Source organism: Rhinolophus hipposideros (assembly GCF_964194185.1).
Source record: "Rhinolophus hipposideros genome assembly, chromosome: 18".
NCBI lineage: Eukaryota > Metazoa > Chordata > Mammalia > Chiroptera > Rhinolophidae > Rhinolophus > Rhinolophus hipposideros.
In genome coordinates this window covers 31,425,917-31,452,551 of record NC_138064.1, presented here as the reverse complement: position 1 = coordinate 31,452,551, position 26,635 = coordinate 31,425,917, and the positions used below count along the sequence as shown (strand labels likewise).

At 35.0% G+C, this 26,635-nt stretch overlaps 1 protein-coding gene across 9 annotated transcripts in view; it reads left to right on the top strand.

Annotated features, from left to right (window-relative positions):
* Window positions 1–26,635, top strand: part of PPP1R9A (protein phosphatase 1 regulatory subunit 9A) — a 266,446-nt gene that overhangs the window by 216,307 nt on the left and 23,504 nt on the right. For 7 of the 9 annotated variants that reach the window (XM_081080102.1, XM_081080106.1, XM_081080104.1 and 4 more), the window contains 4 exons: window positions 1,224–1,320; window positions 1,430–1,601; window positions 18,277–18,434; window positions 18,939–19,236. In XM_081080102.1, coding sequence (XP_080936228.1) covers window positions 1,224–1,320; window positions 1,430–1,601; window positions 18,277–18,434; window positions 18,939–19,236 — 725 coding nt within the window. The remainder of the gene's footprint in view (window positions 1–1,223; window positions 1,321–1,429; window positions 1,602–18,276; window positions 18,435–18,938; window positions 19,237–26,635) is intronic. The other 2 variants (XM_081080108.1, XM_081080107.1) reach the window with 1 other exon arrangement.

Sequence of the window (26,635 nt, the reverse complement as noted above, 5' to 3'; positions counted from 1 at the left end):
TTGATAGTTGATCAATAATGGTAACTGTTAAAACATTTGACTATCTATCCTTTTTGAAACATCTTGGGATTCAGGAGCAAAAAGCCCAGCTGAAGTCATGCAGAATGACTACTGGACATAGTACATGCAGAGCAGCAATTAGGGCCTTGCTGAGGCTGTTTCTATCTCTATCTTAGAATCAGTAATTGCAAAATTTTCCTACTACAGAGAGTATAAATATTGACTAGCAAGACCCCCTGCCCTGCCACTTCACTGCAGTAAGAGACCATCACCGCACTCTGCTCTTTAATTTCAACAGCTCTTTCTGAGATTCTAGTGCTGCTTTGCTTCCATCTGTTGGATCTTAGTCTAATTTCAGGGAGACTTTGGATTTTTTTTCATCAGTTACTTCTGGCTAACTAAAACAATAAAACATAATGCTACAGTATCACTTCTGGTTTTCCATGCCAAACCCCAGAAGCTAAGAATATATGCAAGATTCATTATATCTCTGTTATATCCTCTCATGGAAATAATGTTCATAATATTTAAAAGAGATTGCTATAAAACTTTATTGTTAAAAAGGGGAAAATTGTTCTTTGTGAATGTGAATTCAATACATTGCTATTTTAACTCTTCTTGCCAAAAATATATCTAACTCAATTTCGTGTAATAATTTTATGATAAGTTTTGCTAAATTTGCATATTATATTCCAGTCTCTCAAAATGCAGATATTTCTCCTTCTCCTCATATTATCCTCAGGTGTATAAGTGACAGCTCCCCCTCAGTTTTTCTGGTCCACCCAAGCCCCTTTTTACTGTCATTCATAGGAAGCAATCTTATTATAATTATCTTTCTCAACCTCTTACCATCCAGTTCCATCAGTTTACTAGGTATATTACTTTGTAAATGTGGAATTATATCTACCTGACATGTAATTATCTCCACTGAATTACCTGTGGTGAGTCATTTGTTCATTAGCTCCTATCTAAATATATATGGGTGCTACAAATGAAAATCATCATAAGCAGAATCAAAGCATTTTTCTTTACTTTGTGATGCATTGAAATGTTTTATTTGCTTTCATTATTATATACCTTTTCTTGAACTGTGATTGAGTTTTAGTTATTTAAATAGCTGTCCAATTATTTACCTGTGCAGTTTATTGCTTCTGATAAGAACTTTCACATTTTCTCATTTACTGAGTGTTTGATGCAATCAGATCTATTATTTTCTTCTTAAGAGAACTTGATTTCATCAAAAGACAGGAAGCAGAAAGAAAGAAAATAGAAGATTTGGAAAAAGCTCATCTTGTGGAAGTTCAAGGCCTCCAAGTACGGGTGAGTTATGTGCTCAAAGCTACTAAATAATAGGATAGTTTTGCCTAGCACTTGGAGAGGAGTGCTGGTTTAGAATTTTATACTTGGCTTTTTTTGATTTTTTTCTTAGATTAGAGATTTGGAAGCTGAGGTGTTCAGGTTACTGAAGCAAAATGGGACTCAAGTTAATAATAACAACAACATCTTTGAGAGAAGAACATCTCTTGGTGAAGTCTCGAAAGGAGATACCATGGAAAACTTGGATGTCAAGCAGACATCTTGTCAGGATGGCCTAAGTCAAGGTTTGTTTAACCTAACTGCAAAGATGGTTTTTAATGGCTGTAGAACGTGGCCTTACATTCTTCTTTTTCATACCCCGAGATTTAAAAGTTGAAAAAGCCTTCCTACTGTAGGAAAGAAAACAAGGCTTATCAAAATAGGAATTTATCATTTAGCACTTATCGAAAATAAATGTTCTGATGTAAAGAAGTAACAAAATTCCAACTTACTACAAGCCAGATATTTTAAAACCATCATAATATTGATAGACTTAATAAAATTCCTTACAGTGATAATTCATCCCATCTAGAGTAAGCTGCACGACTTACGTATTAATGCATAAGGCTTAAGTTTTTTAAATCACTTAAGATCTTTTTCAGAGCATCAGAAGGCTGACTATCTGCTTCCAGCACTTGGAATTCATTGAGTTAAGAAGTTCTGTATAAGTCTTGTGCTTTTCCCTTGGTGTCCTATATATAGAGGTTGCCAAAAAAATGTATACACATTTTAAGAAAGGAAAAAAGAAAAACTATTAGAATTGTAATACGCAATATATTTCTATAACAAAAGATGAATATAAAGCATGTGTATACATTTTTTTGGAACCCCCGGTGTGTGTGTGTGTGTGTGTGTGTGTGTGTGTATTTCTCATTCTTTCCTGTCAAAGACCAAATCAGATCAAAACATTGGAAACATTTTCTATATAAATGGTTGTCTTCTTTTATGCACCAACCATAAATAAATCACTGATTTTCTCAAACACACATATATCCATACATAAATTGTGTGTATATGAATGTGAATGAATGGTTTAATATCTATAGTATATTTATAAATTAGGAAATGTATAAGAATTTGTAATGATAAATATACAGGAGGATATAAAACTTTGGGTTATATCTTTTAAAATGTAACTACTTTGTAGTTCTTGGAAAAAATGAACATAAAAGAATGGTTGTATCATAGCATTGTCCTGAGATAGTTGACAGCTCACAGGCTGTGATTGGACACGCAGTAAAACTGTTTGCTGATGAGAGGTTTAAATCTTTGGTGATCTTCCTCACGTTTTAACATGTCTCCAAAGAAATTTTTCTGATAAACAAGTTTTTATATTATATGAACTTATAGAATTAAACTCTTAGCCATTAAAAATGAAAAGTAATGGAAATCTTCCCTGAAAATTAAAGCAATATTTAGAGATTTGAGACCATTACCTCAGTGTGTGTGTGTGTGTGTGTGTGTGTGTGTGTGTATATATATATATATATATATATATATATATATATATATATATATATATATATATATATATATATCTTTGCTGGGTTTTCCCTTCATAAGATATAATCTGTAAATAATGACTCCCGGGCAGCTTAAATTGGAGTATTTAGCTCCAGCATTACCACTAACTGAAGAGCTCTGTGATTTCAGGAAGGTTATTCAACTTCTCTGGGTTGGTTTTACTATGTAAACTATAAAAATAGTAACACTTCCTCCTTCCCCACCCTAAAGGGTGTTTTAAGGGTATATGACTTAGTCTATGGGGTAAAAACAAAAAAGCAATTTTATTAGAGCCTTCAGAGTATTACGGTATTTATATCTGGAACTCTGTAAAATTGATTTCTAAAGCAAAATCTCAGAAATCAAGTCAAATTTTTTTCATGTTGTTGAATATTTTAATTCTTAAAATTAATTGCAGATTGTAGTAAATGTATGTGCCTGCTGTGGTATGCACAAAGTATAATCAGTAACCAGTAGCTTTCCAGAATCCAATTCATTTCCATTCACTTCTTTCAGTTAAGAAATCTGTATCTTATTAAACATATAATGAATGGTATTTATTAAATTATATGACTACAGTAGATCAACAAACTGTACTCTTAACATACTGATTTGGATCAAAACCTTACATTTCTTCTGAACCCTTTTTCTCTTCTACAGCCTCCATTTTGCCACATAATTACCAGTTTCCCTAGCAACACTGTCGGTTCACAGTGAGATGCTAAGACTACTAATTCTTGCTGAAACCGACCCATGCTTGTGCAGTAGAGGTAGAATCAGCCATCTCAGACGTTAATAGTATACATATCAAGCGGTGCTTGCTCTTCCAGTTTTGCTGCCGAGGACAGTCAGTGATAAATCTTGAATTTCAATTGCTTGATCACATAAACTAAATGGCTTGGTCAGTAGCTAGATAGGAATGCTCTGGAAAGCACTTTTCTAAATTGATCCTTTGCTTCCGTTGCTAGGGAACGCTGAAGTCCTAGAGGTTTAGAAAAGGCAGTAGAATTGCAGGCAAAACCACAGGCCTTTGGGTGTTGCAGAACCACACCCTACAGCCCCCCACAACCACACCCCCGCCCCCAACACACACCTTTTTGCAGCAGGATGAGCACAGTGGTTACAGTCAGTTCCACGAGTTCCTGCCCCTTGGACAGTGCTCTGCCTCCCCACCTCCTGTGAACTGTCCGGTTCTCACTTGCTTTCCAAGCACTGGAGTGTTTTATTGATAGGATGAGTTGTTTAACATACTTTTAGGCTTTGAGGCAGATCAATGAAGCAAAAAGATTATCAATGATAGGTCAATGAAAAATGATGTTAAAATGAAATAATAATAAAAAAGAAAGAGAGAAGGGAAGGGGAGAGTGGAGGAGTCAGGAAGGAAAGAGGCGGAAAGGAAGAGCACATAAGTAGCCATTTCTTCACATGTACTCATGTTCTTCTAGGATAGAGCTTCCCAGCTGGGGATGGATTCTGCGACTCTGAATATAGACTTAGTGTAAAATTTTACAATGATAAAACCATTTTTCAAACCATGCACAAATTTATTGCAGTTATATTTAAACATCATTTATATGGTTCTCTCTATAAACTAAGCCCACTCAAGTGTCTCATTAAATTTTTGATAGAACATATATATATAAATTTATTATTTAATACATTCTATATTTTTCTTATCATAATAGGTAAAGCAAATATAAAAATTATGTTTTCACCACGAGCCAAATGCCAAATCCCTTCTAATTTATGCCAGTGTGCTGGTCAAATATTTTTTGTGATCCAGGATGTGAAAAACAATAATTTTGCCCTACTGCCATGTTTCGTGTTTGTCATTTCTTAGTGTCGAAGCAATTCTGATCTATATAAGAGTTTTCTACCTTGTCTCCAAGTGCCCTTAAGTATGTCTGAATATGTCTCTGGCTTCCCAGCTGATTAAGTCAGGACTAGACTAAGAAGAGCAGAGAACAAGCATGTATGAGAGACCTTGGTGGGGAAAAAGCATTGTCGTCTTAGTTTGATTAGATTCCCTACAAAAGTCACTTAATCAACATGCTCTTCCTAAGCTTCTAGCTATTCCGGTGTCCTTATGATCATACTGTTTTGAGCTTCAAGTATTTTATATGCTCTTTGGTAAAGGTTATGCATATTCTATAGGCATACTGAAAGAAAGACTAGGACTGATAGGTAGAAATTATATGAAGGCAAATTATGATTACCCTATCTTAAGAGATGAGAAGTAAGCATGATACCCCTTTCAAAAAGTTATTTTAAACACTGAAAGCCTGGTGGCACACTGACCTGTAAGAGGAAGGGTGGCTACTAAGTAGGAAGAACAGTGTTTGGCCCTGGTAAGTAAGAAACAAGGTATATGACTTATAGGGTGGCTGGGACCAAGGTTGCAGAAGATGAACGGTTTGGATATGAGACAAATAAATAGATGATATAAACATTTTAAGAGGTGAGAGGATTTTTGAAGAAGAGAGAAAAAAATGAAAAATTAAACTAATTTTTCCTGTTTTATAGACCTTACGTTAAAGGTGGGGCCCAAAGGTGTGTGTTATAGGGTGGGTATTCTTGGAGTAAACGCAGGCTTTGAACACCTGAAGAAGAGTTTATACTTAATTCTGTAAGCATTGTGACTCATTAACAGTTCTAACATAACAGTTCTAACATTAACAGGCATAACATAAGCTAGGTCACTTTATAAATTTAGTAAATTTAATCCAAGGATCCCTGTGAAGTTTGGGTGTTACTACCAAATGCTTGTTCCTTCTCACACCCATCAACTCAGCCAGTGGACCACCAGTTAGATAGCAATGCATGTTGCTTTCCCCAGCATGTGAACATTCAAGGTTATATAAGGCATTTTATCCTTAGTTACTTACTATTCCTTAGCTCTAACCAGAACTGAGCAAGAATTATAGGAAAGTCTAGATTTTCCGAATAGATTGTGGCTGGTATTAATGCTTACTCCTGGATGTCTTTAAGTTAGCTTTCCAGGTAATTTAAGAATATCCTGGAGAAAGGAGCATAAGGATATGAAAATAATATCTTCTTGCTTCCTCTCTTTTCCTTCACTTTGTTTTCCCCCAAGATGGTTTGTCTGTTGCAGTAAGGTTACGGATTTCCCAAAAGTTGACCCTAAGATGATTGTCTGCACCTGAATCCTGAACGCACTATGCGTGGTCCCACAGCCAGGACTTGTGGGCATGTCAGTGGAGCTCTTAAGCCTGCTTAGATGCTCAAGCTAACCAATTCCCTGGTCATCAGGCCCCATCCACATGGGATTTGCTTGTTGTGATCCAGTTGTTGGCATATTTGTTCTCATGGAATATGATTTCTTTTAATTGAATCTCTTCTATGAAATTTACTCAGACTTAAAGTCTTTATTAGGAAGGGCAAAGGGAGATAACCAACTGTCACTAGGTGTAGCTGCCTTTTTTTCCCCACCCATGTGTTTTTAAATTATTATACTTCATTCAGTCATGTATTATCTGGAAGTAACTTGAAGAGACACCTCTATATGACAGATAGAGTGAATTGAAACTGGAAAGATAAGGGAGAACAATGAGGATAAAGACAGTGTGGAACCAGAAATGATGCTGCAAGTATATATAGCATACATACACTATTTCTGAGGCGAGGACTTTAATTTGGCTCTAAGCTTTTCAGTTACCAGAAGGAAGGAAACATTTGTCCATTACATTATTCACAGTGTTCATAAGATTAAAAAAAGAAAAATCAGCTCAATAGAAGTACAACTATTGGTATAAATAATGCATGATTTGGAGCAGTCATATTAATATTGATAGTATCCTTACAATAGATTCATTGATGATTGTATTAGGACATTTTCACACAGTGACCCTCGGTGTAGACAAAAGGCATCACACAGATATATAATGTCGTGTTCAGTAAAAACAATTTAAATTACTGGAAGGAGAAGGATAAGATATAATGGTACCTAGCTCTATTGACCTAGCTTGGTGCTCTGTCATGTATGTCAGATCAAATTTGTTAACCATGTTCAAAACCTCTAGAATGTGTTACTGAAAGAGATGGGTTTTTTAAAAAAAAATTCTCACACTGAAAGTGTGGATTTTCTGTTTCTTGTTTCGGTTACCTCACTTTTTGCTTTATGTGTTTGAGGTGATGTTAATAGTTGTTTACAATTTAAAATTATCATATTTTCTCAGTAGATTGACCATTAATCATTAGAAAATGTCCCTCTTTATGTCTAATAATTCACCTTATTATCGACTTTGTCTGATATTTGAAGAGCTGTGTCAGCCCTCTTTTGGTTAGTGTTTGTATGGTATATCTTTTTTCCCCATTCTTTTACTGCACTCTTTCTGTCCTTTGTAAACAGTATATAGTTTTTTACTTTGTTGTACTTTCTCAATCTTATTTTTAAAAATTTTCTCAATATTTATTTAAAAATGAACTTAGAAAGTTGCTATTTATTTTTTTACTGATATAAGTACATTGAGTTTAGATCTAATGTCTTACTGTTTATTTATGATCTAACAAAAAAGAGCACCTTTTTGTTCCTTTTATATACTTTCTTGCCTTAAAGTGAGGATTTTTAAATTTATTTCTCCCTATGTTAACTTTTGTTCTTCTTTTTATGGATACCTACAGATATCATTTAGAATCTTTGCAGGAGAGGATGGGCCAAATATTTAGTAAGCTATTCATTCAACCATTGTGATTCCTTTAAATTTATTTTTTTATCTTCAAACAAGTTTTTTAGGATGACTAAAAGCATTTTATTAATTAATGACAGAAAAAAATTGTCAACATAAAAGAATATCAATGTCTACACCTTATAACCAATATTTGAAAATGAATGGATGGCCTGACAACCTTATTGCCTGTCTTTATTTTATTGAAAACAATTCATTTATGTGTTTCATGTGAAGTTATGACTATTTTGTTTAGGAATGATTCCCTACTGCAATTAAGTAAAAAAGTAAATAAATAACTTTCATAATTACAATGTGACCTGCATTTTTGAGTAAATAGTTGATAAAAAGCCTCAAAGGGTTGGAGTTTTGTTTTTTATTTCAAAGAAAACAAACATACCGTTTATGCACTACAAGTATTGTAGTTCTTAAATGAACTTTTAATAACTATTGAATGGCAATGAGTTAAAGGTCATATTCTCTGGCAAATGGATTGAGTATGGTTTTGTATTTAACTAATGAAGTATATTTAACAAACAACAAATATGAAGATGCAGTTAATGCATTTTTATGAGATTTAAGCTAACACAGTTGTGTTCCAGAATAGAGCTGTTCTTCCACTCTGAGGTAAGCGGTGTGAACATCCATTGGCTGGCCAGGATTCTCTCCATTAAAAAAATAATAATCTACTCGTTCATAAAGATATACGTTAAATTCAGAAATATGTTTTAAATATATATATTGTTCCAGAATAGAGTTCTTCCTCCACTCTGATAATATGTATATTATCATTCCCAACTTGTGTCTATGCAAGGAACACAAAGTTAGTTTAACATTAGAAAACTCATATATAATTCACCTGTTTAACTATAGGAAAAATGTGTATAATTATCTCCTTAGATGAAGACAAACATTTAATAAAATTGAACACTTATTCATGATAAAAAAAACTTATCAAGCTAGAAATACAAAGTAACTTTCTTAACTTGGTGTGAGGCTAACAAAAGTTTATATCAAACATCACATTAAATAGAGAAATGTTAAAATCAAGAATTTCCTTTAAAATTAAGAATATTTTTAATATCTCATCACTAAATATGTTATGACCACTTCTATTCAGTGTTGTCCTAGGAGTCCTAGCAAGTACTAGGCAAACAAAAGAGATAAATGATATAAGGAATGAAAATGAAGAAGCAAAATTATCATTATTCACTGATGACAAAATTGAATACATTAAAATAAAGTAAAATCTCAAGAGTCTATAAATCATTGGAATTAAGAGTTTAGCAACATGGCTAGCTCTAAGAATCATGAGACATCAATCCATTCTAACAAACAGAAAATGTAAAATTTTTTATGCCATAATTATAATAGCAAAAAGATAAGGCAGGCAGTATGAATTTAATAAAAGAAACTCACGACCTATGAAAAGACATTCAAGAAGACCTATGTAAATAGGTCTCGATGTTATAAAAATGCCATTATGCTAAATGAGTCTGTATATTTCATACAGTTTTGATGTGAATTTAAACAAGGCCTTTATTTAATTTATTTTTTTTAGAACTTGACAAGTTGTTTCTAAAACGTACATGGAAGAACAACTTGGCCCAGCATAGTCAGATTACTCCTACAGAAGTACAGGTTGAGGGAACTTGTTCTTTTAGATGCCAAGATTCATTATAAAGTAACTGATTAACACAGTGTGGTATAGTCTCAACAATTGACAAGTAGACCAGTGCAAAAGATTAGAGTCCAGAAACAGACTGATCCATTTATGTCAATTTGAGGATAATACAGAGCTGACACTGCAGATTAGTGGAAAAAGTATGGACTAACAAATGGTGCTGGGAAAATTAACCATTCATATGGGGAAAAAATGTAATTGGATTCGACCTCATGTCATTCATGAAATAGATTCCAAATAGATTAGTCTCAAATATGAACTGCAGTATTTAAACCTGAAATCTATGTAATTTTACTAACAATTGTCACCCTAGTAAACTTTAATTTTTTTTAAAAAAAGGACAACATAGGAGAATGTTTATATGATTTCTGAAGATGCAAAAATTCCAAATCATAAGAAAAGTTTGATAAATTTGATCACAGTAATATTAAGAAAAATCTCACCTTCAAAAGACATGGTAAAGAACATGGAAAGAGAAGCCAAAAATTGAGAGAAGATATTTGCAGCCTGTATAACTAAGAAAAAGCATTGTTATCCAGAATATACTAAGAGCTCACACCAGTCATAGGAAAATACAACTAACTGGACTAAACACATAAGCAATCAGTTCATTAAAGAGGAAACCCAAAGGTTGGTGAACCCATAAATAAACATTCACCCTCATTAGTAAAAATAAAACAATAGACAGGGATAGTTTCACAGTAATATGTGATTGCCAGCATGTAGGAAAAAGGAAAACTCGTATAGCTATTTTTGTTCAGACCACCTAATATTATCCAGTAAAATGGAAGATGTGTAAATTTTATGGCCCAGTAAGTTAACTTCTCTGTGTCTATATCCTCTCTAGAAACTTGCCATGTGTTGAAAAGACGTGTTGAAAATGACACAGCAGCACTGTTCAGAATAGCTTCAGTAAAAAGGCCATCCTAGTCACACTATTCAACATAATGTGGAGCAAACAACCAAAACAATGATTTGTAGAATATTATGTACAATTTGTTACCATATATATAAAGTTAAAAAGCAAGCAAAAATAATCAGTACATTTTTTAGGGATACTGTTGTGGAACAAGCAGGAGAGAGAAAAAAACGGCTACAACTAGAAATGGGGCATAGAGAAGGCTTCAAAACCACTAATTTTATTTTTTAGGCTTGATGGTAGGTACATGGGTGTCTTATTTTGTCTTTTTCTGTATGACTTATATATGGCATAGATTTTTTTATAAATGAAATCTTTTAAAATAGAAAAAATTTTAACTAGCATAATTGAAAGATAAGAATGAGAAAAACGACACAAGATTGTTTTAGGCTGAAAAATATTAGTGTAAGATTTAGTGAGAAAAAAGAAAGCCAGCCCTAGGCAGACATTTACATCGATGAAGTTCCTGAGGTCACTGGACTCCTGCAAGATACCGTTTTCTGCTGAGGCTGTAACCATGTGTTCTTTGTTTTTTTTGCCTTTGCTTGAGCATTCAGTGTAGGTGGCTCTTTTCAGATACCTGTGGCTGGGGTCTGGGTCAGACCCCTACCGCCACGTCTGATTCATTTCTTGGTAGAGCCTGAGAGTACATTCAGTATTCACTTTCAGCGTTGCAACCCAGAATTTTAAAATAAGGTTAAAAGCTTGATTAAAGCCAGACTTCATTAAATGGAAAGCCATTAAAAGGAAAGGGAATGCTTGCACTACATTATCAGGAGTCTTATACAACAGCATTAGATGCAGGACAGTGAGGTAATTACTCCATACTGTCATTGTTTCGTTCTAAATTGGGGTGAGGGAGAATCCTGGAGTAGAGTCAAGCTTTCTTTATCACGAATTCAGATATAATTTCTTGTTGAACTTTCACAATTTTCATTTTCCCTGAACAAATTATTTTCAATCACTAATCCCCGATAAATAATTTTGACCATGAGGTATTATTGAATTGCACTAATTAAAGGGTGAACGTTCCTAGTAAATCACTGTGGAAAATTTTAATGAACAAGCCAAATGAATGAGAAATCAATACTTATTGATTGTTTTCTGGCATATCATTAAAACCAAAATCTGTCCTCTTACTCAAAAAAACAAAGCACCTAAATTGCCTGTCAAGTTTTGTGCAAGTTTTGCATATGTCTATGAGTAAGCCATTAAGACTTTTGTTGCCAAATCAACACGGCATTCAAAAGGAGGTATTCAGTTGCAAAATGACGACTCTCCTTGGTTCATATTTCTCACTGAAACTTCATAAGTTCGCAGAAGTCACCAGACCCTTCAGTCATACTGAGGTACACATTAGCACAAGAAAATATCTACAGTTGTTTTGATAGAAAACAAGTTATTTTTGTCAGAATGAGTTTAATCTTAGTAACGTTTTGTACATTTCAGGAAAAGTTGGCTACTGTATATTTGATTTTGGCTTTTGAATTTTATTGCTTGCAATCGTACTATAAGATAGATAATGATCTTCTGGAAGTAAAGACAATTTTAACCCAAATGTGGGCTATAGCCCCTTCTCAAAGAAACTACACAAGATAGCTGTATTCTGAAATGCTTTTCATATTTTATAAACATGTTCTAGTTCAGCATGAATTCTAATTATATAGATTGGAACAGACCATATAGTTATGCTCAGGGAAACTGACTAAAAGCATCGCCTGGGAACAGGTGGAGGGATGTAATGTGGAAGGGAGAAGATGCTGCATGGAGTGGTTTGTGTGAATAAAGTGCGTGCGTGGGCTCCTGTAGATGGTGGTGGGCCACAGATGGCACTTAAGATATCTCCTGGCCAAGAGGGAAACACGATCAATTATGAGGTTACAGCATCTATAAAATTAAAGCTCGGCAATGAACAGCTATTTCCAGAATTAAGACCAGAAAATCCTCTTGTGTATATGGTTTTGAACAGTGTGCCAACCATATTGTTTCAGTGGTTATAAGATCTACATCCTTAAAGTTGTTTCTGTTAATGGAGGCACTAACATCAGGTTATCACTGAACTCCTTTAGGTGGACATGAAGTAGTATTGTGCTTCCCTGTCTGAGACCGAGAGGAAATTCCACTTACGAGGAAACTCAAGAAACACTAGAATGTAGGTGCACTGAAAACCTATTGCTTGTGTGTGCACATCACTATGAAGGGAGCTTTGAATAATATTTAGTTCCTGTTTACAGACTTCGCTAAATGAACATGTACTAACCTTTAAAATTGCATTTATAAATTTGTTATGTTTGATTTCCTTTTTAAGTACGATTAGCAACTGACAATCTTCACAAGTACTTTAGAAATTTTTATACATCTATTATATGACATGTACAAGTATTGTGAACTTTGTTTTCGTACATCTAATACTGTACATATCTAAGTCTTACGGTAATCAAAAGTTACTTTCTCATGGCTTCCTTAGCCAACAACTGTCATCTCAGGTTACTTAGGTTTTTTTTCTACCTAAGGCATAAGACCTGAATTCTTCCTGTACTGATCAAGGAAGCTATTATATCAAAATACATAATTTGGGGAGTTGCTTAATTAGCATGATTGGGATTACTAATGTCCAGAAATTTTTAACTGAGACACTAATTAGATTCTTGTAGTCAACCTTGAGTGACAATACAGAAGACTGTTTATTGTTGTCATGTCAAAGACACTGTAATGTCAAGCAGAGGACATGTACATATCCCACCGTCTAAGTCCCAACTTTTGCACATGACCTCATAGTTCTACTCCCAAAAGTCTGCCAGTTCCCAACCAGTTGGCCCATGGATTGGATTTTACATTTCTTTGATTTTTAGATTATGCAGATCTTTTGTATCAGATTCTCAAGACATCTGACACTGAAGGATTCCTAAGATACTTAAATGCCTTTCCCTATAAGACATCTGATACTGAAGGACTCCTAAGATAGTTAAATGCCTTTCCCTATTGTCTAAATCTAAATTCTGTATCATGTCATAACCTCCAAATCAAGCAGCCCTAACAAATGTTTCAAATGATAGATATAGAATTTAGGGTATCTTACATAGTTTTTTCCTGACTTACAGCCACTACCTCTATGGGCAGTCTATAGTGGCATTACTAAGGGGTCATTACTGCGACATGAACAGCAGAATTTGGACCTCACTGCCCTCTGAGACCAGGAGCGTAGGCTGACCTTAAGCTGAAGAATGCTAAGCAGGCTATCAGCCGGCTCTGGAGAAGCGCTATACTGAAACAAATATGCTTCAAAGGCCACACAGATTGTTTTAAGGTTGCCTTTATTGACAAAGAGGTAAAAAAAAAAAAGGATTTCCTTAATATTTTTCAAAGATTAGCACAGGAAATGTATAGTTTATGCAACAATAAACTCAGACCTAGTTAAAATATTAGGAAACAGCATTAAGCCACTTATTCTGCAACAGTAAGAAATCGGCTTTCTACACTTTATAAATACTACTTGCGGTACAAAATTGATCAGTTTTTAAGTACTTACAAAGAAAGCAGCTGTTAATAGAGTTCAGGGTGAGAAGTGAGTGCCCATGATGGGTCCCTGACCAAAGTTCTATCATAAGATGAGCTGAAGTTAGGTAACTTGGTTTCATATTACAATATCTGATGCAATATATCTTCCCCATACAGTACTAAACCAAAGTGAAAACTCGCATCTAAGCCATAGGGCCTTTTTTAGGTTAAATCATCAGGCTGAAACGTAAAAAGGCAGGCAAACAGTCTCTGTAGATGTCATGAAACAGCCTCTTCACGTGGGGCAGGCTGACAGTTACACGGATTTTTACAGTTTCCTGGGCTAATATCAACATCTGGGAATACTGAGTCCTGAAACACAGGAGCTATCAGATTAGAATGAAATTAAGATGTCTGTACAAGAAAGAGTGTTATTTTATTTTATTTTTTTACTAATTTTAACTACATAATATCTAAGTGCAAAAAAAATGCATAGTACAAAAAGTTTTAACATTACAAATGAGGTTAAAGTACCTGTTGGCTAATATCTCCAAATTGAATAATTTTTTTGGAGGTGACCACCATTTTCAGTCTGAAATATATTGTTCCAGTTTTTTTCCTATTATATGTATCTATTTACCATTAGAAAATATATTTTATGTTGCTGTTTATAAATATTTGAGAGGAATGTGCCTGTTGTTCTGCGACTTGCTTTTGTTACTTGAGAATGTCTTGCTAACCTTTTCATGTCAGTAAATACATTTTTGAATGATTATGTACCAATCATTATTCTAAGCATTTGTATATCTTTCAGTGCATTTAATCCTCATAAAAAATGCAATTATTATGCTATTATCACACCCATTTTGCAGCTGAGGATTCTGAGGGACAGAGAGTTTAAGTAAATTGCCCAATTTAGTGGCAGAGCCACTGTTCCAGATTCTATTCAAGGAAGACTAACTCCAGGTTTACTCCCATGTTAACTATTTTACACGCCCCTATAAACCTACCTGCGAATGCTATATGTATGAACCCAAAGCGCCATGGACCCATTGGTCATGAACTTGCAGAGACCGAATGATATGCAGATAGTGTTCAAGTTTAAAAACGTCACCAAGTGTCTCATTATGCTCAGCACTTCAGCTGATAATAGCACAAGCCAGGCAGAGTGATGGTGTAAGGTCTGACTGTTTTGGAGGAGAATAACGCACATAAGAATGCGGAGCAGACCCCATTGTCATGCTGCTCCATTCCCCTGCTTCCCTTGCTGCCTATATCTGATCCGTGGGCGGCATTCCATTTACGTCAAAAATAACGTCAATCTAGTGAAAAAAACTGAATGACTCACAGCATTACTTTAGGGAACTGATCTCTGTGTAATGTGATATATAACATCCTAATTTCACAGAACGTTTTTCATAACAACTGCTGAAATCATATTCAAATCCATTAAATTCTTTGAAAGGATCCAATTTGAAGCCATAATGAAAGTATTCTCATGATGCAGGTATATTGGGGTGGAGTCCAGACTACTCAAAACTGCTCTATCATTAGCTACTTTACATCTTTTCTGTACTTGTCTGTCTATACTTATTGATTCACTTGAGTCTGCTCTTCTTTTGTATTTCTAGCTGAATTTGAGTCAGAGAGAGGCTATTTCAGAGACTGGAGGGTCTGAAAGAAAGAGAAGAAAGGAAAAAGGAAAAGGAAATTTTCCTCTGATTCTTAGGGGCAGCAGAGCACTGCAAAGAAGGGGTAGAGGAAGAACCCAGAGTCTGGGGTTTATAAAAGCCTTGTTATGCTATTGATCAAGATATCTGTAGGGAATGAATGGCAGCGAGAGAACATAGCCAGCTAAGCTGTTACGTGCAGTAGCACGTGAGCTAGTTGGATTTCTCCTGTTGTATCCTGTTGTATGTACCACAAAACTGATAGCTAAATGCTTTCATGTAAGAATTTTATTTCTTGGATAAATATAAAGACAAATGAAATCCCTTAGTTGTTGTTTTGTTTAGTTTTGTTTTTCCTCTGGTGCTGTATACTTCTGGGAATTTGCAGAGTTAGCCCTTGACATGTATTTTTGTTTGGAACATAAAGTAAGACTAAATAGGGATTCAAAGAAGGCAGATTACTTGTGAAGTTGACTTTCAGACTTGAGAGTAACCTTCTAGAAGAAGGATAGGCTTCTGAGGACTGAACTCCATCCAGTCTCTTCCACGGATTAACGGTGATACAGTAGACACTTTACTAACCTTTGAGCCTTGGTTTTCCTATCTAAGAAAGAAGGGTAGGCTAGAGTCCTTACAGTTCTTTTGAATTACAATATTCTGATTCTTATATGACATGATAGAAAAAGATGCTTCTAGTGGTCAAACAGATCACTCTTCTGGTTACCCAGCAGCCCAAGTCCTGTACACATTTTCCTCCTATTTCACAGATCTCCTCTCATACTCACTTCTAAGGGGGCTATTACTTGTGATGTGTTCTGTACAACATTCTTTCCAACTCTCTTCTGGTATAAGAGCTGTTGAAGTGGAACTTCTCAGCTACATTCCATTTTTCCAGTATTTTACTTAAAAAAAATTTTTTTTCTCAGGATAGAATATAAATTACTGATTTGTAATCCATGAGTCACTACTAATAAGTGGGCCTGAGGTCTTTGTTTTCAGACACTCAAAAATTGTTAACGGGATGCGATGTGCTGTTGGCACTTGGATAATGAATTTAAGGCACTGCGTTTCAGATTCCAGCTAACTTCATCTTTAATAGATGTAGTTCCATATGGTTTTCCCCTAGTCTGTGCTAGCTGATATTGAAAGGAATATACCAGGTTGCCATTGTGGGGTTGATTGACATGAGTACCAGGTGAATGAATTACTGAAGAATAATGGAACCAGAAGTCCCAGAATAAATTTTCTGTGCTCTAAACTGTGCTGATAAGTAGTTGTCCTATTCCCTCATCTTATTTGTTCAGTACCTAGAGATAGAGTAGCTACTGCAGCCCTGTTGGGTGCTATGCTGGGTCGGGCAGGGCCAAGATTCTATTGCAAAAGTAGCCATATTTGCAAAACTAGAATGAGCTTCCTCCTTAGGTTTTTTTGTCACCAGGTAACCACAGCTGTTATTAAACCAACCATTTAAGAAATCATCTGATAAATCATTTTATTGGTATAGTTTTCAACAGATCTTTTTTTTTTAAATGTTCTCTTAATAATATTTCATACGTAGCCTGTTGAAGTGAATTTGCTAGACTAGTGAATTTCCTAGACAGCTCATCAACTACATAGATGAGGGCAAGTTACTCAAGTTTCTGAGCTTCAGGAGAGGAAACAACATACTTGGCTGCTTTGTCTCTTGGAACTGTTGTGAGGCACACATGACATGGTGTGTGTGACAGTGCTTTGTGTTACAGAATATACAATCCAAATATGAAAGAGGTAAGCTGTAAAATGTGCATGTATGACAATATATCTAATTATATTATTGCTTTCATCTATTTGGTGTTTCCCACACTTTATATGTAAACAAGAGCTTGTAAGGTTGATTCTCTTGTAGTTATCACAATTAATGAATTCATAATGGATAGCTACAAGTTTAGATTTTATTGGAAGGAGGAAATTAAACTGATCAAGGAGATTATTTTTTCTCCATTGACATGTAAAAAGTAGAGACTACTAATTGGAAAATATTTAGTTGTCCTTTATATATAACTGAATAGTCTGACTTTTCTTACTATTTAATTTCAAGTGCAGGAAATGAAAAGTCAAAACCTTCTGCAAATACTTTCATTCAGTGGATGTATCTCATAGGGAAAAAATATGATTATTTGTTATAACTGTCTGCTAGTGCTAAGTTCCATAAATAAGCGAGGTACACCTGAGGTGCTTGCTTGTTTTGGTTGTATAATTAATATATTTGGAGTACACCTTCATATTAATACTGTAAAAAGGAATTTCCTGGGGTAATGCTACTATAAGAAATTGTTTTATTTTATTACTATCAGTACATATTAATTTTTTGCAACTTTGTTGTTTGCTTTATTTTTAATAATTTAAATCCAGGAGCGCTTAATTATTAATTCCTTTGAATAGTCTGACTTCATTTAATGACTCCCACTGTGAAAAGGTAAAAGTAAAAAGGTAAAAAAGCTTACTGGTAAATTTTGCTATAGAAAATTTATGCTGGTGGTCACCTATTATCACACTTGACCTGGCACCTAACTTTAGTAAGTTTTTGTCCTTGGTTTCTAAGATCTTCCAACTTTGATACACCATCCTCTTGTATGTTTGTTCATCAAACACTCCAGCATGCATACACATAAATAAATACAAATTAGTGCTTTGTATAATTATGTTGTATGAAGGTTTTATGCTCTTTGAATGTTAGATTTTTGTTGGTGCCTTGGTCATCTTTAGTGTTGTTTTTTTCCCCTTTGGCTTTGTACATTTCTCCCGGATCAACCTGATGTGTTTGTTACCTATGGGATATCAGACAAGCCATCATAGTTGTCACCTGTTTCTTTCCTGGTGTTACTAATAACCTTGAGATTTTGTTAGCAGTGTCTGCAGTCTCTTTGGAAGTCATCTCCAAGCCTTTGTCTCCCTGATTTTTTTGCAATATGCTTTTCTTAGACTTGAATGAAGCAATCCCAGAAACAGAACGCCTGGATTCAAAAGCACTGAAAACCCGAGCCCAGCTTTCTGTGAAAAACAGACGCCAGAGGCCTTCTAGGACAAGACTCTATGATAGTGTCAGCTCAACAGATGGGGAGGACAGTCTAGAGAGAAAGGTGAGCACCCTGGACCATTTTCTGACTTACAGTGTTGGGCTGTGTCCTTGTTCCGACAGCTTATAGAAGACAGTGATTTTTCTGCAACCAGATTCTATGCCCTAGTTGGAAACAGCTGGAATAGTTCCTTCTTTGTCTCCTAAATTCTTACGCAACCTGATATATTCTTATAATTCAAATTCTTTCTGTATTCATTCAATGAACTAACCAAGAGCATTATTTGTATTGTCATATTTCATGATGGCGCATTTTATATTCAGCTGTTGGTTTTACTTAGTGGGAAATAATGAATGCACAAGTAATTGTTTCTATATGTCTTAGGTTGTGTTAGTTACAACGGTAATATGGTGAGTTGTGAACTATGCAGTCCCGTCTATAAACCAACAAACAAAAATTGGTTTTCATGGGGATTTACTAAAAAAGCTCGGTCCAATTGCAAAGTAAGTATTACATGGAAGTGATGCTCAGTGGCATAACCTCCTTTATAATCTCTTATACCAACAGCCTTCAGACAGTTTCTATAACCACATGCATATTACCAAATCACTTCTGCCCAAGGTTTTGAGAACTTCTTCTCCAGAATCAGATTCTGGTGCTCCATCCCTCACTTCGGTGGCTGGCAGTATACCCTTCTCGTCTGACCACATAGCTGAATTTCAAGGATCCTTGCACCCAGAAAAGGAACCTTTCTCCTCTATTTGGGGAGACACTTCACTCTCTTCTCCTTCAAAATCTGATCATGATATAGAAGAATCTCCTTGTCATCATCAAGCCACCACCAAGAAAACATCACAAGAAAAAGGTACTGTTAACTTTTTTTGTTTCTCTTTTGTTTCTCTTTTGTTTTGTCTAATTTCACTAACATCTCCATTTGTGCAATATAAAAATGGCTTTTTTTCTCATAATTGTAAGTCCTTTTTCTTCTCACCGCTAATAATAAATATCGCTTTCATTTTTATGATATGGGATGAGAGAACACCCCTTTCATTTATTTTATTTTATTTTTTTTATCTTTTCTTACCTGGTTAGTAGTTTTACTTCTTCAGTTCCCCATTAAGTGTACTATTGAAGAAAATTCTTCAGGAGACCTAGAGATTTTGTAGAATAGCAGCCCAGAGGTTTAATAAGCAGTAACATAGTCATATAGAAATATATAGGTAGATACAGATATAGATAGAAACAGATTAATAGGTCTTAACCCATTAATTGTTTTTTATTTAGAAGAAATTTTCACAATAATAATGTATATTACAAAGAATGTGATAGAGAAGTTATGATAAAGATAATGCAGGGAAATTAATCAATTAAATTTTAAAATAGTCTTCTAGAATTAACACCAAAATTGTATAACAGTGTCAAGAGACTTCTGTCTTTTTAATAGCATGTTTTAGTTTGTAGAAGTAATAACTCTTATTTAAACAAGTTAAATGATGCAGAGATTTATAAAGAATACGTTCATTCTCTTCCACCACATCTGATGTGTTCCTTTAAAGTAACCAAGTAGATTGGGATATACCCTCAACCTTTGAACAATGTAGGGCTAGGAGTGCTGAATCCCCGTGAAGTCAAAATTCCACATATTAACTTTTGACTCCCTAGGACTTAATACACTTATCTCTTTGTATCCATGGGGGATTGGTTCCAGGACCCTCCATGAATACCAAAATTCATGGATGCTTAAGTCCATTATATAAAATGGTGCATAAGGTGTGCAGTTGACCCTCTGCATCCATGGATTCACAACGGGACATCAAAAACACTGTTTTTAATCCATGGTTGGTTGACTCCCTTGATGCAAAATCAGAAGATACAGAAGTATGACTGTATATTTATTGAAAAAAATCTGCATATAAGTGGACCCATGCAGTTCAAATCCATGATGTTCAAGGGTCAACTGTATTATCTTTCACATCTGAAATGTACATAAATATACTGTGGGTGCCAAAAAAATGTATACATGTGGACACTTTGGTCAATGTTGCTCAAGCAGTAGTTCGCCGTAATCAGAAGTGTCTAGGCATGATGGTAACCACTTTGAGCACCTCTTGCAATTGCAGAAGTCAAACGTGACTTGTATTCATCTTTTGTTATCAGTATATATTGAGTATTACAATTTTAATAATTTTTTTTCCTTTCTTAAAATGTGTATACATTGTTTTTACACTCTCAGTGTATATATCCACACATGACTTTTGGTGTTTGTGTTATGTGTACTATTTTTACAAAAATGAATTCTACAAATGACATTACTCTGTAATTTTCTTTTACATATAATAATATTTGACGGACATCCCTATAGGGCAATATACAAACATTTAAATGACAAGATAATCTTCTGTGGTGAGCCTATGATATAACGTAAGCAACCATGACAGTGTTGATGGACATTTTGACTATATCCTAGGGGGTTTGTTTCTGCTTATTTACTTATTTGCTTAACCCCTGTGGAAAAAATATATAACAAGTATCCCTGAGCTTTACATTTTTGTATGCCAATGCTTTTATTCTATAGAATACATTTTCAAAAGTTGAATTGGTAGTGAGAGTATATTGTACTCAGTGGAAAATGTATAGCTTTAAATGCTTTTTTGTTAAAAACGAACACTGAAAATATTCAAAGGAATAGGAAAAGGATAGACAAACCCAGAAAATAGAAAGGAGAGGATAATGAAGACAGAAGTTGAATTTAATGAATTTGTATTGAAATGGAAAGTCTAGTCTTAACTCCTCTTTCTCTCCTCCCCCCAAAAATGTAGTAAAAATGTATAAATTAATACAGGTAAAAGTGAATAGCCTCTTGGAAGGATGGGTTAGGGCAAAAAAAGAGAGAGAAAAACAAATAAACCACATAATCAAAAAATTTAAAAGGAGATACAGAGATTAAAAGAATTATTTTTTAAGAAGATAGGATGCCAACTCTAGGGCAGTAGATTTGAAACTCTAGAGGAAATGGAGGATTTTTCTATCAAAATATAAAGTACTCAGATTGGTCTAAGAAGAAGAAAACCTGGATAAATCAATAATCACAGAAATATGAAATGTATTTTTATAGCTTTCATTTAGAAAGGCACCAGGCCCAGGTGGTTTTATAACTGAATTCTGCCTGACTTAAAAAAAACAAACAGAAATTCTGCACTTGTCTACTAAGAATTATGTACAAGAGTATTCATAGAAACCTTGTTGTGTAATAGCATGACCTGGGAACAACCAAAAACTGGTAATTAAAATAATCACCAGTAGAATAGATAACAAATAGCAGTATATTCCTGTGATGAATCTGTACAGGACAGGGAATGAATAAACCACACTGAAATGTAACCACAGGAGTGAACCACGGGAACAAGACAGCAAGAGGATAAAACAGATTACAGATGAATACATATGATTCTGTTTACATAGAGTTAAACAAAACTAGCAGATTATTTGGAGATACAAACAAAATGTTGAGGTTATGAATGGGAATAACAATGTTAATTACTTGGGGGGGGGGGGCAGTATCAGGGAACTCCAGAAATGGAGAAGAACGGGTTGGGTGAGCAATGAAATGCGTGTTTGTTTCGTTCTTTGTATGCTGCAACCATTTTTATAAGTACTCTTGATTTCAGTAAACAAGCATAAAAAAGGTCCACATATACAAAGTTAATTGATAGATTTTTTCTCTAATATACAAGTAGCTTCAAAGAATTTTTTAAAGTCAAAAAGTAAACAGGAAGTTCACTGAAGAGAAAATCTGCATTACATATAAAATATGAAAAGATGATCAGCCTCATGAATGATCAAAGAAATGATCATTTGAATAAGATGCCCATCAAGTTGCCAAAACTTTTACATTCCACCCACCAATGCCAGCAGTGATGTGGGACACACGCCTACATTGCAGGTATGATTGATTGTACATCACTGCATTTTTTGGAAAGTCCATACTCATTTCCCTCTACCAGATCCAAAATTGTCATCTTTCTACAAATGTATGGTGAACATAGAAATACAGTTTTTTGTGGGGGCTCAATCTGTTTTGTAACTCTAGATAAGCATTGTAGCTTTATTTCTGATATTTCCCCTGGTTTCCTTTCCTTTCCTGAGTCTGTCGATTGCTAGAATTATCTTCCATAGATCGATCCTAAGTACAGATCTGCTAGAAGAAGTTTTGAGGTAAAAATGAAGTACTTAGGGAGAACAAAATATTAATGGAGACAAGAGAAGATATGTCAAGCCCACTAATTCATCGAAAGTGTTTATCAAGTTGGTGAAGGACTTACACGGGTGATTTTGGCCTACTTCCAACAGAATGAAAGGCTTCAAAAACTCTCATTAACCTAAATTATGGGTTACAATAGCACTTTTATATAAATATACTTGTGTCAAACAAGCCCTCTATCATCTCTTCAGAAAAAGTACGTATAGACTTTCATTGGTCCATAAGAAGGCAAAAACATCAGAGGCATTAGAGGTACAGGTTACTACTTTGTGGCCCACGGAGTTTCTCAGGCATAACTAGCTATTTGAAAGAAATTACATATAAGGAGTGGATCACTCACACATGCAATCTGACCCAAAGGTTTTTTAAATTGGTTAACTCTTGTCTAGATTATTTCTCTCTGTGTTTTGTTCCTAATATATTTACGAATCTTTGAAGTCAGCAGATGTTTCCTCTCAGAGTGGAGATTATTACATGGATGTAAATTGTGCTTTGCAGTCCATTCGCAGTAATGTATGGTAAAATGTAATTAGCAATAATTACCAGTAAAATTCCATCCTTTTCCCCAATGCCTCCCTTGTTTGATACTGCAGCTTTATTGAGATGAAGCTCCCAGCTGTAGTAAGCAGAACCAAGAGGTAGGGGGTGAGTAGTTTCCTTTCCAGAGACCAAGTATTTGAGCTTTCCCATTTTTTATTTTCCTGGGCTAATCGTACTTCTGGGTAACTGAGAGGAAGCAGTTAATTGAGTTTTTGTTTTGATTCACATAATTATTTTTCCTTTTTTAAATTAAATTTATTGGGGGTGACAGTGGTTAGTAAAATTACATGTTTCAAGTGTACAATTCTGTAATACATCATCTACGTATACATTGTGTGCTCACCACCCAGAGTCAGTTCTCCTTCCATCACCACATACTTGATTTTATAAGTTACTGAATTTATAAATAGTTACTAGTTTGATAACCTTTGTTGGGTATTAGCTGTAACCAGATGAAAGCAGTGCCTCACATTCTTTTCTTCCCTTGATAAAAGTTTTCAGCCTTGAAGAAGAGTTTTTTGTGCCTTCCATGTTGATTGGCATTAATCTGTCCATTCATGTAGTCAGTCAACACGTAGTTATTGAGCACCTTCTCTGTGTCAGGCATTGTGCTAAAGGCTACAGTCATAAAATTCCTTTGTTTCCCTCAAGGAGTTTGCCAACTAGTCTGTCTGCCTTCTCTCTCTCTTTCTCTCTCTCTTTCTCTCTCTCTACACTCTCATTTATTGCTTGTTTGTTTGTCTTGTGACACACCTTGTCTCTCTGACCTCTCACAGCCACCACCATCAACAACTGGAGAGGCTCTACACTTTCTTGCCTTCCATTCTCAGGCTCTGACTACCATCTATCACTTTGTGTATGATAATTGATCCTAATTGTCAATGTGAGCCAAGGTTATTTCATTCATCTCGTTCATCTTTGTATTCTTGCCCTCAGCAAAAAGTATAAAGGATGTCAAGGAGACCTGTCAGCCAACCGGCTCTCAGAAAGTAGCCTATTACAAGTCAGTGCCTTGAAAGTCAAGACTCTAGACTTTTGTTTTTTAAGTTCGGAAATTCAGTAACGCTCGTACACTCAGAGTTAAGCAAGCTCAGCGTGACCTATGCATGCCGTTTGAACTTAGAAAACACTGATTTCTAAACCAGAATACTAATTTTCTGATTTACTTTGGGAAGTACAGCTGACATAATAACCAACATCACTGATTTGTTCCGGTCTCTCTCTCCTGGTTGGTAGGTTCGTAAATCAGAAAGTTGCTCCGTGGGCATAAAATCAGAATCAAGTTAACTGTGTAGATAGAGTATGCCCATTAGACTGTGCTGAGTGATGAATTGCTGGTTTCATTGTAGCACCAGCATGACTACAGCTCTCTCATATCTCCCAAGGACTCTCCATACCCTGTTCCCAAGGTGGACCTTAGTATCATTAAATCATTAGGGAAATTCCATGCTTTCATTTTTATGACATTCTAGGGGCTGATACAGCATAGATCAACAGTAGGAGCTAGCTTCATTGGTCCTAAAAAGTCCAAATTGGAGAATAACATTTTGTAAAATCCTTGAGTTCCTTGCTGTATAAGATTAATCTGCTATACAGACCGACGAGTAGACTTAACAGATATTAAATATGGTTAACCTGATTTCCCTCTATGTGTGTATATATGTGTGGTTCTCACAACTCATTGGCTCCTGAATAAATGAACTATTATGAGGTTTAGTAAGACTCACAAGTACAAACTTCATGTTACGTTCTTACTTAACACTCCACTCCAGGAAATTTCTGGTTCTTCTTCAAAGCCCGGCTTGAATCTCACCTCCTTTTATGGACCCTGAGTATACCATCTCCATTCCCAGAGAGAGTGAATTATTTTCTTCTCTCTGATCCCACAGAAATTTTAACTTTTGCTTCCATCACTTTGTATGATGATAAGTGATCTAGTCTTCAAATGTGAGCCAAAGTTTTCTCATTCATCTTGTTCATCTTTGGATTTCTGGTTCCTAGCAGAGTCTGGCTTATAATTGATGCATAGTAAGTTTCTTGGATAAATTAATAAGTGTTGTAATTTTACTAACCATTGTCACCCCAATAAATTTAATTTAAAAAATTAATGTCCAAAAAGAAATTAATGTTTCTCTCCAGATAATGCCGGTCTTCTAGAACCGAGATCATTGAACCCAATCCGGCCTCCATCTGTTTTTATAGTTAAAGTCTTATTGGAACACAGCCCCACTCATTCAGTTACATATTGTCTGATTTCATACTGCAATAGCAGAGTTGAATAGTTCTGACAGAGACAGAAGTCCACAAACGTAAAATTTTTACTATCTAGGCCTTTACAGAAAAAGATTGCTGATCCCTGGTTTAGACATATATTTCCTTCCACTCAGCATTGCTGGATAAACTCCAAAAATGTCTTAGTCATTGGTTGCCATTTATCTGGATTTTTTTAAAAAGTAATATACCATGACTTCTGGTCTGTCAAGTTACTGCAAAGGTAATCATTAAGTTATAGCTGTATTTGATTGCAATCCCAAGGATAACACCCTAGCATTAAATACCTAATTCAAGTTGGGTGTTTTCTAAATCATGTCAATACTGCATTCATAAGTCAACAGTTTGTCTTCATATTTGTGGGACCTCAGGAGACACTAGGAGAGAAGAAGTCCCATTATAACTGGTTAAATAATAAACATCTAACTCCGTTTTAGTTAAAATTAGCAGAAGTAAAAGTTCAGAGGGTTGTAAAACAAGTTTATGGCAGTAAAAGGCATGAACATATTTTCCTCATGCCTGTTCTCTGAGTAGCCTAAAACTAAAGTTTGGTCTGTAGACTTACATAGCAATGGACCTCTGTTCAGACAAGGTTAAGTAAATTAAGCACTATGAGTTTTCTACTCATGATTTTAAGATTGTTATTCTAATTTTATATGTAGTTATTAGCACATTGCCTGACACGGAACAAGCCTTCAAAAGTATTTTTTGAATTAATATCCTGACAGGTATATAGAAATATTTACAAGATTCATATATTATTGATATGTTGCATTAAGTCTTTATACATATAGAAATAGTGAATTTTATTGTTGCTCAGAGGAGGGCAAGGTTATATCTACCTGAGATTGGTAAACAAAACTTAACAAAGAACAGACAATTAGAACAGACAACTTCACTGAAGAACTGAAAAAACAAAAATAGGTAAGGAAGGCATATAGGGCAGGGAGATGTCATTAAGAGAGACAGGTACACTTAAGATGAATTTAAAGGAACGGGGCTGCCACAGCCTGCCTGAAGGAGTTTGTTTAAGCAGGTTAGAGTGGTTGCACATGAAATTGAACAGGAAGGTTAAGTTTACAGCTGTAGAATTTAAATACCTTAGATATCTTACTGTACTAGGCAACCACAAGATTTTTGAGCAGAAGAATAAAAAGGAAAAGGCACAAGATATGGGAAAGATGAGTTAGGA